Source organism: Pangasianodon hypophthalmus, chromosome 24, assembly GCF_027358585.1.
Source record: "Pangasianodon hypophthalmus isolate fPanHyp1 chromosome 24, fPanHyp1.pri, whole genome shotgun sequence".
Taxonomy (NCBI): Eukaryota; Metazoa; Chordata; class Actinopteri; order Siluriformes; family Pangasiidae; genus Pangasianodon; species Pangasianodon hypophthalmus.
In genome coordinates this window covers 1,581,968-1,593,880 of record NC_069733.1, presented here as the reverse complement: position 1 = coordinate 1,593,880, position 11,913 = coordinate 1,581,968, and the positions used below count along the sequence as shown (strand labels likewise).

The following is an 11,913-nucleotide window of genomic DNA, read 5'->3' as shown; positions in this document are numbered from 1 at the left end:
TTGGTTGTGACAGATTATTGGTGTGAGTGATTATTCTTACTGGAAGGACATCTAAAATTCCCAATGGTACGGATTACAGGACTTTTGGATTTAAATACATGCAGACAATCTGAAAAACTTCAGTCGGAAGTAAGTTAGCTACATATAAAGTATGCTTAGCTTCTTAGACACATTATCCTCAAGACTCCAGTGGATTCAGTTACATAACTTGCAGGAGTAATTAATATTGAACTTCAGAGATCATCCAGACCTCTTTTCGTCATCAGACCTTTTTGTACTCTGCCTGAATTATTTATATTTCTGTACAGCTGCTTTGTGATAATGTCCATTGGTTAAAGACGCTGAATTGAATCATCTAAACCACCATAAGGGTCCCTAAGGCTAAGGGAATTGAACTGGGGCCAGGAACCAACCCAGCCACTGGGAGTGCGCTCTCAGTGCCGGTCTCAATGACAGGGTTGCATCTGGAAGGGCATTCGGTGTAAAAACCTATGCCAAATCAATCACACGGACCAATAGTCCACTGTGGCGACTGCTAATGAGAGCAGCTGAAAGAACAACAACAATAACTAAACCACCATAACTCTGATTAATGACCTAATGGATAAGATTGATGACGTACCCAGCCTTGATTTACTAGCTTTCATAACCTTCTCAGACTATGTAAAAATGATCAACATGCTAATATAATTCATTCATTCATTAGCTGAGACAGGGAGAAAGTCCAACAAGTACGCTAACAAAATTCATTCATTGAGTTCTTCTTCTTTCTTTTTCTTTTCTTTTTTTTTTTTTTACATTATTTATCAGTCCTAAGTAATTTGATGTCTCTACATATGGTTTTGTTTTTTTTTTTTTACACAATTTTAAAATTGTGATTTTAAATTTGTATCACTGTTTATTTTGTAGCTAGCCAGTTAGCTTTAATCCCTCACACCTGTTCATATCTGAACAATATGGCGGTTTTATGAAACAAATCCAACAGGATTTAGGACCCGGAAGCTGCTCGGCTCAGATTCGTTCAAAACGCATACTATTGTAGTAGACAGTATGTGAAGACAACACGCTAGCACTGCATGTGTACTATTCTGGCATACTGCTTAGTAAAGTAGTGTGTGTTTGAACCTAGCTGTACAGATTGAACCTGTCTTGGACCACAATGATGCTGGGACTCCGGGTTTATTCGCTTGTTTTCTTCATATTAATATTCGCTGGTGAAGCGATAGCAAACGAAAGGCCCTATGCTGTGCTCCAAAATCAAAATTTAGGTAAGAAGTATTAATATATTGAAGGTGAAGATGTTTTCAATGCAGACTTGACTAATGAGGCACAACACAGCTAATGGCTAGTGATGCTACTGCATTAGATATCATTGTTTTTTCCTCTTTTTCCTCCCAGTGTTGCTCATTAGCGTCCTGTGTGTCCTCCTGGTGGTTATGCTAGTCATGGCAGTGTGTGTGTACAAGCCACTGAGAGCACGGTGAATCAGGTAATTTACATTATTTACTATTAGTGGCCATAATTTACTCACTGATACACTTTTGCTGAAACGCGCATGCGCAAGTGTTTAAGGGCGAGTCCATGACTGGCGTCCCATTTGTGTCCCACAGATATTACATTCACAAATATTCCTTTATGTTTACTTAAATACATATCTGTAAAAGTGTCCTTCACAACAACGTATTTGCATGTTTCAGATAAATAACTTTTGATAACTATAACTTTATTCTTGAATAAAACCTTTCCTGCCTGACTCAGCTCACTATAACTACACTTTACCCTGAAATATAATCATTAATATACTTTAAAAATGATTGTCGTTGCATTAATGTGTTCACACATCATGCCTGAATCATCCTTTTCAATGAGTTATGAAAAATGTACCTTTTATCGACCCACAACGGTCTGAACACGGTCACCCCTGTGAAATACTTGGAATAGTCCACAACAGGAAGTTGCATCATCTGAATTTTCCTGAAGATCATGAGAAGAAGAAAAATGCTAGCTAACCACATGTGTAGACTTTGTCAGCAAATAAACCTGTAAAAAATAAGAGATTGTTGTCTCGGATGTGTTCACACATTTTTTTTATGTTTAAATGCATTTGTTTCGTAGATTCAGTGTTGAAAATGTAAAATATATAAACACAGAGTTTAATTTTTAAAAGATACAAGGGCTAAATGGCACCACAATCATTGAAGCATTGAGTCACAGTGAATGGCGTCACTTTGCGTGTAATTATAGTTACAGTGTCATGCATAAGTATGACCCCCACTTTAATAGTAATATGGGGCTTCAAACTATATTTCTAATCATAATTTAAGAATCATTGTGAATTTCATATCCACTGCTGAACGGATATCAGATTATTTATCTATTGACTTATCTGTCTTTGACGTAAAAGTCAGCACTTCAATATGAACAATACAAAATCTAATACAAAAAAAAAATCTGTTTTTTTTTTTCACGCCATTTCAGTTTTGTGACTTTTGGTTTGTCTTAGTTTGATTTCCTGTTAAGGCCTGTTTTTTTTTTTTTAAGATGAGGTTTAGGTTAATGTTAAGTTTTCGTTTATTATAAAAGCCCTGATGGTGAGCAGGTGATGGAGAAAGAGGAGCTGGGATTTGAGGAGCGGCGCGTCAGATGGACCGGTGTTTATGGACGACTCAGCTGGCCTTCAGTGTTTCATTCAGGAACGACTCTGTGGAAAAATGCTTTTACTGTATAATCATGGGTAATTTAGCATTATAAGGACTTTGAGGCATTACGTCACTTTTCTTTTTTGTGAAATTAAATCAGGGAAACCATTTATGAATTCTCTTATTCATTTCCGTGTGTATTAGTAGTTTCCCTGCTCTAACGCACCTGCTTTAACTTTATTCATGTTTTTATTGCTCCAGATGCGGAATGTGTTTAAAAATATAAATTTTCTTTACAGTTTAGTTTTGTTCATAGCTCGGCAGAAATCGTTTCCCTGGTTAAATACAGCTAGCTGATGTAATGCAAAACATTTGTAGTGTCAGTTAGCTAACAGTAATAGTCCTCTCACTGTTTCATACACAAGCTAACATTTGTTTAAAATTCTAGCTAGCAAGCGAAAAACAAACCTCACAACAATGACACAAACGTACCAGTAGTGCAGAAGCCAGTAGCAGGTTTATATTAACTTAACACGCTTGTTCTAATACATTGTTTCTATATAGAAATTTTTATATATAGGCATTCCACAACATTAAATGTAACTCTAAATGGATAAATAAACCGGTAAATATATAGCAGTGTTAACGCAGGGTTTTATGGTAATATTATAAGCCGTGATAGAAGGTTAGAGAAGAAAACTGATGTGAAAATCTAATCTCGTGATGAGAGTTTAGATGGTGTGTTAGCGCAGGGAAACTCTGACGTTATAGCATCACAGATGGACTGCAGAAATCTTGTTATGTTCAACCTGATGACATTATGATGTTTAATGTATATGGAGTTGAACATGAGCCTGTGTTTGAATCAGGGAAAAGGCGGAGAAGCTCCATGGCTACTGCGTCTGTTTGAACTGCTGCTGAATTATTATTTACACCTGCACTTTTTATTTCTGTCCTCAGTGTTGTTTTATGTATTTATTATCAGATGTTTGTGTGAGGTTTTGTGTATTTTTATTTGTGTAATAAAGCTTATGTAAAACTGAAAATGTGTAGCCTATGTTTACATGCTGTTCGGGCGAGATAATATTTCTGTGGGTTGCATAGGTTTTCACCCCCCCCTTTAAATTTTTCCACATTTTGTAGTGTTACATCCCAGAAGTGACTTAATTATATGTCATGAATCAGTATACTTTTGCAAAATTATGTACAAATTAAAACGTAAAAGTTGTGCATGCATAAGTATTCACCCCCTTTGGTGTGAGTCCTGGTGTTGCCAGTTGCCATCAGAAATCACATAGTTAGTTCAGTGGAGTCAAACTGTTTGTAATTAAAGTGTCACATGATCAAGATCCATACATCCGTTCCGGGAAGAACCCAGTTTGTTAGAGAACATATGTAAACAAACAAGGCGCTCTCGAAAGAAGTCAGGGACAAAGATCTGGAAAAGAATCAACCAGGTTTTAATTTAAAAAAGATCCCAAATTTTGAACATCCCACAGAGCGAAATTAGATGTGAGGGCTAAAATCAAATATCTATCAATAACCTGACGATGAAACTATTAGTGTTGAGCGATGAATTATATCACAAGGTTTCATCAGTGACGTAATAAGAATGATGTGAGGGAAACTATTACACTCTTAAAAAATGAAAACTATCATATTAAATGTGAAAAATATCGACCCAAACGGAGGTCAAATCTAGGGGGCGTGTCAGGAGTGTAATCACAGACTGCATGAATCTACAGTCTGGGTGGAAAAGAAATCAGCCCCAGCCTCACTTCTTGCTTCTTCATTAGACATTTAGCAAATAATCTGATGTGGATGCAAAAACTTGAACCTTATACTGATTTTTTTTTATCTTTGAAAGAGGGGTGTGGCTTAGCCCTGCTAGCACATTTACACCAGCCTCCCCTGGTTATGACTAAAGGCCGTCCACTTCAATCTCATGCGGCATCATTCAAGCTTCCCAATCAGTGTTGACATCATGTAGCACATGTATGGTGCGTGATGCCTAATTGATCTAATCAAATCTGCATTTCTATTCACAGCCCTGCATCCTCCTACACGGCATGAAAGAGACCCCGTATCCGTCTTTTTCCTACAGATTGGATTAGGACACGCAGCTCAAATCCCTGTGATTGCACATGCGGCTATGTTTAGAAGGTCATCAGCATTCACGTTCTGCTCAAGGATCTGCTCCGTAATGAGGTATCTGGTGTTCTGTATGTGGTTCTGATGTTATGGATGATCTTAGCAGGAAGAGCATCGGAAGTGTTTGTGTGTTAGTATACCTCCATCTGCTGGTCAGTGTGAGAAACTGGAACAATAGAAACCATGGGGAAAAAAAACATTTATCTACTTTGGTATAACAATACATCTGTGCCAGTTCAATGATTCACCAAATGATTCATAATAGATGTTTTTATGCAGTAACAATGCAGAAAATACATGTTATATAAAGTGCTTTTATTAAGTGAAAAGTTTTTTTTTGTTACCTCCAACAGATGATACAGTTTACTATACACTCAGCTCATAAAACAGTTCATTAGCTGTGAAAATTAGCCATTGATAAACCCTGATATGGTAAAACTGATCACGTTTGGCAATTAGTTCCTTTAAAAACCCAAGAAACCACCAGAAATTTGAAAAAAAAAAAAAAACTTGCTTATATACTGTTGACAATCACAGTCATTTTGTATGTTTTAGTTTCGGATAAAAAATAAAATCATAATTTTTCTCTGTTATAAAATAAGGATACTGCTTCCATTCACGCTGCTGAAGGTTTCTTCAGTTGTACTAACAAAAAAGCAGCGTGTGTTTGTGTGTGTGAGAGAGAGAGAGCTAGTTGTGTTTGCTACAATACCAGCAGAAGTGGAAAATTCGCACTACAATCCGGCTACGTTCCAACACAGTAATACGCCCTTGTTGACTTCACCTCTTCGTTTTGGTTTCAGTGAGTTTAGATTTAACACACAATGTCTCTGATTTTTCTTTTTAACACTGAATCATGGCACATCATCCTGTTTCTAAACAACCAAAACAATAATATCCTTAATATATCAAAAGCACAACATATTTTAGCTACATTTTATTCATTAGTTTGGGTTTTTACTTAGCCACATGCTCCATCCTGTCTGTGGGCCACACTCAGAATTTGGCATTATTTTATTATTAATTGAACAAAATTGTGAATTAGAAGCATGACAATTAGCCTATATCCTGCGCATGACCTCGATTTAGTATCGCGTAGCTTGAATAAGTTGTGCGAACAATTAACTGCCGGAGAATGATATAAAAATAAATAAACAAAATGCAAAATAATATAATGTGCTAGATCAAGTGCTATTTTATAATCTGCTGAATAATGAGTGTGGAAGCCATTTTGTTAAATTCAACCAAATGTGCGGTGATTAATGTAATAATTACATGTAGGACTTATCATGCAGCAATCGTCTCTTGACTTTGTTATATTACATTTGACAGCAAGGGGAAAAAATCCTGCTTTTCCTTCTCCGTTCCACGTTTTCCATCCCTGATTCTTTTAGGGTTAAAGGCAAGGGCTTGTGTTTAAAGGTAGTGGTCTACCTGCTATTGAAAAATCCCGACTCGCACGTTTCTAGGCGTGAACAACACACAGGTGATTTCAGTGATGTCAGTGTGCAGCAGAATCTAGTTAAGTGTGCGTAACCAGACTCTGAATACAAGGAACTTTCCCTGTGTAAATACTGGTGTAACTTAAGGGCTTAAGTTGCAACCTCTGAATACGGCCCTGAGAGCTAGCGTAACTGATTTACTCTGCTAGTTTCAAGCAAACTGACTATAAATCTCTAACTACATTGTTCCTGTTATGCTCTCGTCCTTCTCTTGTGCTGCAAGAGGCCACTTGTGAGTTGTGCGGGGTTTGACAGGTTTACACACAGCATGGGGACGCAGGGAAAGGTGGAATCTTCCTCTACTCCTCCATCTCACAGTGATGGAGCTTAACACTCCAAACCAACGGTCTAGATATAAATTAGACACCCGTAGAGTCTCATAAGGCCAGATAACATCCAAAAAAAAAAGCCAGCTGTCAAACAGGAAGTGATGGAAATTTCACACAAACTTCAATACTGTACCCCAAAGTTGCGCATTTATACGAATAAACACTATACCGTGAAGCCGTGGTGCAAATTTCAGGCTTAGGTGTATGCTACAACATCTTTATCTCTTGTCCTGTCTCACTCGCAGAGGCACGGTGGTTTCAGTATTGCTTTTGGAGTCGAGGTGTTCGTGTCCTAAACCGGCTAACAATGCTAACACAAGTGAGCGGATATCTTGAACCTGTACTGCGCAGTTTAGTTACAATCTAAACAATCTTTCTGTTTACATATTTATATTTATTAAAGAATACAGAAGGCAAAAAAGGATCCTACTTCAAGCTGCAGTCGATCAGCTGATATTAGCCGTGTTAGCCCTGTGTGTGCTTACTCCGGAAATAGACATGTGCCGATATATCACATTTTCATATTCTAATCCTTATCTAGAGTTGTGTTATGATTTTTAACTTTATCACAACACTGTATAAATAAACTTTTCTCTTTAGATAGCATTATAACTGAACAAAAAGGAAGGAATTGGATTATTAGATGCACTTTGTCTTGGAAGCACAAAAAAAGAAACAATGCTACCTTCCATCAGAATTTAATAAGTAAGGAATAAAACACTGCGTGTTGTGCTGTTATAGTAAAATAATCAGTGACAGGGTGGTGGGATGAAGAAGAGTTACTGTAACCACCGAAGTTGATTCTTTTTCTAGAACAGCATGTCCCCGAGTGTTTTCCGCTTCTTATACCACAGCAATTTACCAATTTTTACTATTTTTATTTTATTAATGAACTACATCGTGCTTTTTATCCGCTTGTAGTTACATTTAACGTATGTGGAATAGGTGAGTTCATGTGAATTTATAGCAGCTAATATCGTGCATCAGAGTACATGCTGTATCTGATTATCGGCCCATGCCTATTTATAACTAATCAAAGCGCGAGGTTGGAACTCTAACTGGTCGTTCTATAGGAGTTACCGGAAAGTTCTCTAATCTCAAACCTCCTCTGTGTCATCAACGTGGCTAAAAGAACCCATGAGAACCCTGAGATAATGTAAAACTCGACAGAGCTTGCTTTTACGGTTCTGATACGTATACAACACACACACACACACACACACACACACATACCTAAAGACTCACACACAGACACCATGTTTGGCCTTTCAGAGACGTTACTCTCTCACACAGTCTCAGTGAAGCAGCTCAGAGTTTTTCTCCGAAACGCAGCAGCATCATCATCTCAGGAAAGGCAGAAAAATAACAGAGGAAAGTGTTACCATTTTAAAAAAAAAAGCTTTGTGGTCTTTAGATTGCGAGTTAAAGTGTGTTCTTAAGGTTAGGCTATGAGTGATGATTCTTTTCTTAGAGAATGGATCGTTCGTCAGCATGATATAATGAATGGCAGAGCAGGAAGTGGAAGTCGAGTGCTGCTGACGAGATCCAAGGCTGCAAAACAGGAAACGGACTTTCCCTTTTGTCCTTCCTCCATCTCTCTCTCTCTCTCTCTCTGTCTTTTCTTTCGGTCACTTTTCCGTAAGTGAGAGTTGCAGAATCCTCTCCAGCTCCTCCTCCTCTTCTTTCCGCCTCCTCTCCTCTTCCTCTTGCTCTCGGGTGGACAGCTCGATGGCCAATCGGAGGTCGGAGTCCGGGCTGGAGGTGGATTCTGTGCTGGTGGGTGTGGTTTCGCTCAAATCAACGAGGACGCCTTCAGAGACGTTCCTGAAGTAGAGAGACACGATGTATAAAAGTAGGTGATCATGTCCTGATATAATAGTTTCATATTGCAATACTGGTCTTAATCTTTTTTAATCACAGTTTATGAGATCAGATTAAATCAGTATTTTTTTTTTTTTGAGTACAGACTCGTGATTTATTGAAAGGCAGGAATGACTGACTCACCCATCACTTAGGCTTTCTACCACGCTGTGTGTCGAAACTCCATTAGAGTCACCCCAAGGGTTCTAGCAATCATAGAGGAGATCAAATATGACACACACACACACACACAGAGCTCACGTTTTCCAATTCCAGCTCATACAGTTAGGTCCACGTCCACACACACACACACACACACACACACACACACACACACACCTGCGTGCTGTAGCCGTTGGACTCGAGCAGGCTCCGGTGGATGGCGTACTGCAGCAGCTCCTCATCGTGGTTGGAAGGGTGGTGTGTGTGCATGTGTCTGCTGCCCCCGCGTTGGTGGTAGTGAGCAGGAACCGTGAAAACGGAGGGGGACACTTGGAATGGAGTGACACCTGTAAAAAGAGAGGGATAAAACAGAAAGAGAGAGAGAGATTTGACTCTAGCTCCAGCACACACTGCACCTGAGTTCAGGTAAAAACTACTAAGAGGCTACAGGCGAATACAAGCTCCTGACTCCACTACTGAGAGCTGTTCGTTCAGTAATCAAACATTACTACAGTTTCATCCTCGTTATTTAAGAATAGTTTATGTAACAATAAAATTATTTGTGGTTTTGGTTTTGCAATACCTGAAGCTTCACTGCTCTCGCTTTCCTTTTCCTCTGTCGGCGAAGGCGTAGTGGCTGATTGGCTCGCGTCGGCAGGCTCCTCCGTGCTGCACTTGTTCACGTTTCCGAACGTGATGCGAGCGTTGAGCACGTGGAACAGCGGGATTTCTGGTGAAAGACCAATTAAAAAAACATCACAAACTGAGAGATCGAAAATCAGCACCACTGTTCAGGTTATCCATTAGAATATAAAAGGTCATTAATTACAGATAAGTGAAGGAACACATTACACACAGACTACATTTTACATATTCACAAGTATTTGCCCCCACCTGAACAGTTCCACATTTGTGACTGTGTAAAGAAGGCATTAATCAGAGAAGCAACCAAGAGGCCAAGGGTAACGCTCAACCTAATGCTACCACCACCGTGCTTCACAGTGGGCATGGTGTTCTCAGGGTGGCGATCAGTGCTGGGTTTCTGACAAACATAATTCTTCATGCCACATATAATCGCAATCCAGTTACAAATTATTACGCTACAAAATGTGGAAAAGTTTAAGGGGGGTAAATACTTGGATAACTGATGAGATAAGAACAGCTCTTGTTGGTGCACTCGGGCGTTACCGATCTTGACGGGGAAGCCCGGGGGGAAGCGGAGCTGGATGAAGTCTCGGAGACGGGCGAAATGAGTGCTGGTGCGAGCCATCAGGTCGATGATGGGGGTCACCTGCTCCACCAGAGAGAGGGGGTGCTCCTCGCTCATCCACAACGTCCCCTTAAACCTGAGGAGCAACAAGATGTGGGTCAGCGAAAGAGTGCCAGTAAAACCTCAACAAGCCGCACCATCATTATCCCAAACATGTTCGAGTTGGACTGAGAAGTAGAGTTTAAAGAGCTTTTAAAATCTATAAACAGGAAAAAATCTCCTTCTACCAACACACACTTTACATCTGAATTTAAAAGCTACAAAATATTTAGCATATCCCTGTTCATCCTCCAGGAAATTTATATTTTTGTTACAAACTAAATCTAAACCAGGAAATTACACTATACAATCAAGTTCTTCAGCAAAATAAATACAGAGTGAAGTGAGAGTTTAATATTTAACTGTTCTTTATTCACCTCTGGGTTCTGATGGTGAGCTCGATGGGTCTGCCGATGTCTCGGTCCTTCAGGTCGAAGTCCGGGTTAAAATATTCCTCTGGAGTGATGGCTGTTGGGTTTGTTGCCGTCGCGTACTCTAGAGTTAAATCCTAAAAAATATCAGTAGAAATTGCTTAATTATCAATAAAAATCACATGTTGTTTCACAAGATATAAGCTGATGCGCTATTATTAGCCAAAGTCCATAAACAAGAATATGATCCCATTGATATGGGTTAATATCTGGCTTTATTCCACAGCGCTGCTGAATTCTGAATTCTGATTGGTCAGAAGGTGTTGATTCATTTTCTATAACAGCAGCTCCGACAGCAGTGCAGCTGCAAATCACAAGTTTATATAACAGTAACTGTACCTCCGTCATCTTCATCACTCAGTATTTTACTACAGCATTTTATTCCTTACATATCACTGACACTACTCACGTACCCCCTGAGCGCTGATCTGCTGCTCTACTGTCCCCAGAAAAGACTCCAGCACGTTCCTCTCACCTGCAGCAGACAGAAAAACTGATTACTACTACAGTCACTCTCAGCCTACAGCAGTTTATTATACCAGAGAAATAATTATAAACTATTACAGATTGCTTATCATGTTGTTATTCTGTTATATCATCACAACCCGTAATACATGTCATATAAGCAGTTACTTTTGATTCTGGCCTTCTCTTCGTCAGTGAGGTGCTCCGTCCTCGTGCGAATCACCACGTTCACGTTGTTGACGGAGAACACCTAAACAACACCATCATCATCATCATCACATGACAAAGACAGAGCTCGTACAACATCATGGGTTTATCAATATTATAACACTATTATTATATAATACCATATACCACATGGTATTATTATTGATGGTATCTGGATTCTGATTGATCAACAGGTACTGAGCTCCAGGTACCTTATCGTTTCTATAGTAACAGCTCATTCACTTGTACAGAAGACGCTAACTGATTAAAAAAAAATAAAGTAAAAATGATGAAGCCTTCATCTTCAAGGTTATAAATCAGGTTCAGTTGCTTTCACTCACTCTTACTGGACATTTATGAAAAAGTTCGCACCTTCGCTTCGAACCCGTTCACCACTTCTGTTCTGTCTGTTCTCCAGCCCCAGATCCCGGATTTACACCTGCACACACAATCAACATCACTAAACAACCTGAACAACCAGAACCACATACACACTCACTTGACCCGCTATATTACAAATAATTTATAATAACTGGTTGAAAACGACCACCGATTGGAATAATAGTACATCACAGTATCACAGGTTTCAGCACTGCATTGTTCAGAGGGTCACGTGGTTTATCAAACTCGCCGATACGTTTAAGATCATTTCTCAGCAACAGATCAATCGATGGCTGATTCAGCTTTCTGTAAAGTCACAGTGAGTCTCGAGACACCAGTGAGGAAGCTGAAATGTGCCTCTGAGTAAGGGTTTCTGCGGTAAATAAATAATAAATCCTGCTCTGGTGTGAAGATCAGCACTTTATTCAGCTTCACGGCATCCTGTGACTCACGGCGTGACTCACCTCTCGAATGAGA

At 39.3% G+C, this 11,913-nt stretch overlaps 2 protein-coding genes across 4 annotated transcripts in view; one reads left to right on the top strand and one right to left on the bottom strand.

The window, feature by feature from the left end:
• Positions 1-958: 958 nt before the first annotated feature.
• Positions 959-11,913, top strand: part of LOC113542373 (class I histocompatibility antigen, F10 alpha chain-like) — a 23,646-nt gene continuing 12,691 nt past the window's right edge. The window contains exons 1-3 of one of the 3 annotated variants that reach the window (XR_003404300.3): positions 959-1,268; positions 1,399-1,489; positions 4,688-4,847. The gene's annotated coding sequence lies outside the window, so the exon portion shown is untranslated. Of the gene's footprint in view, positions 1,269-1,398; positions 1,490-2,478; positions 3,260-4,687; positions 4,848-11,913 lie in introns of those variants that run through there. The other 2 variants (XR_004577143.2, XR_003404299.3) reach the window with 2 other exon arrangements.
• The window catches only part of ankrd13a (ankyrin repeat domain 13A), an 11,468-nt gene continuing 4,645 nt past the window's right edge, over positions 5,091-11,913 (bottom strand). The window contains 10 exon segments of the mRNA XM_026939847.3: positions 5,091-8,445; positions 8,626-8,687; positions 8,821-8,990; positions 9,227-9,373; positions 9,832-9,989; positions 10,330-10,460; positions 10,797-10,858; positions 11,017-11,098; positions 11,428-11,494; positions 11,901-11,913. The exon segment at positions 11,901-11,913 is cut by the window's right edge and continues 177 nt beyond it. Of these exon segments, the coding sequence (XP_026795648.3) occupies positions 8,250-8,445; positions 8,626-8,687; positions 8,821-8,990; positions 9,227-9,373; positions 9,832-9,989; positions 10,330-10,460; positions 10,797-10,858; positions 11,017-11,098; positions 11,428-11,494; positions 11,901-11,913 (1,088 nt within the window). The 3' untranslated portion in view covers positions 5,091-8,249.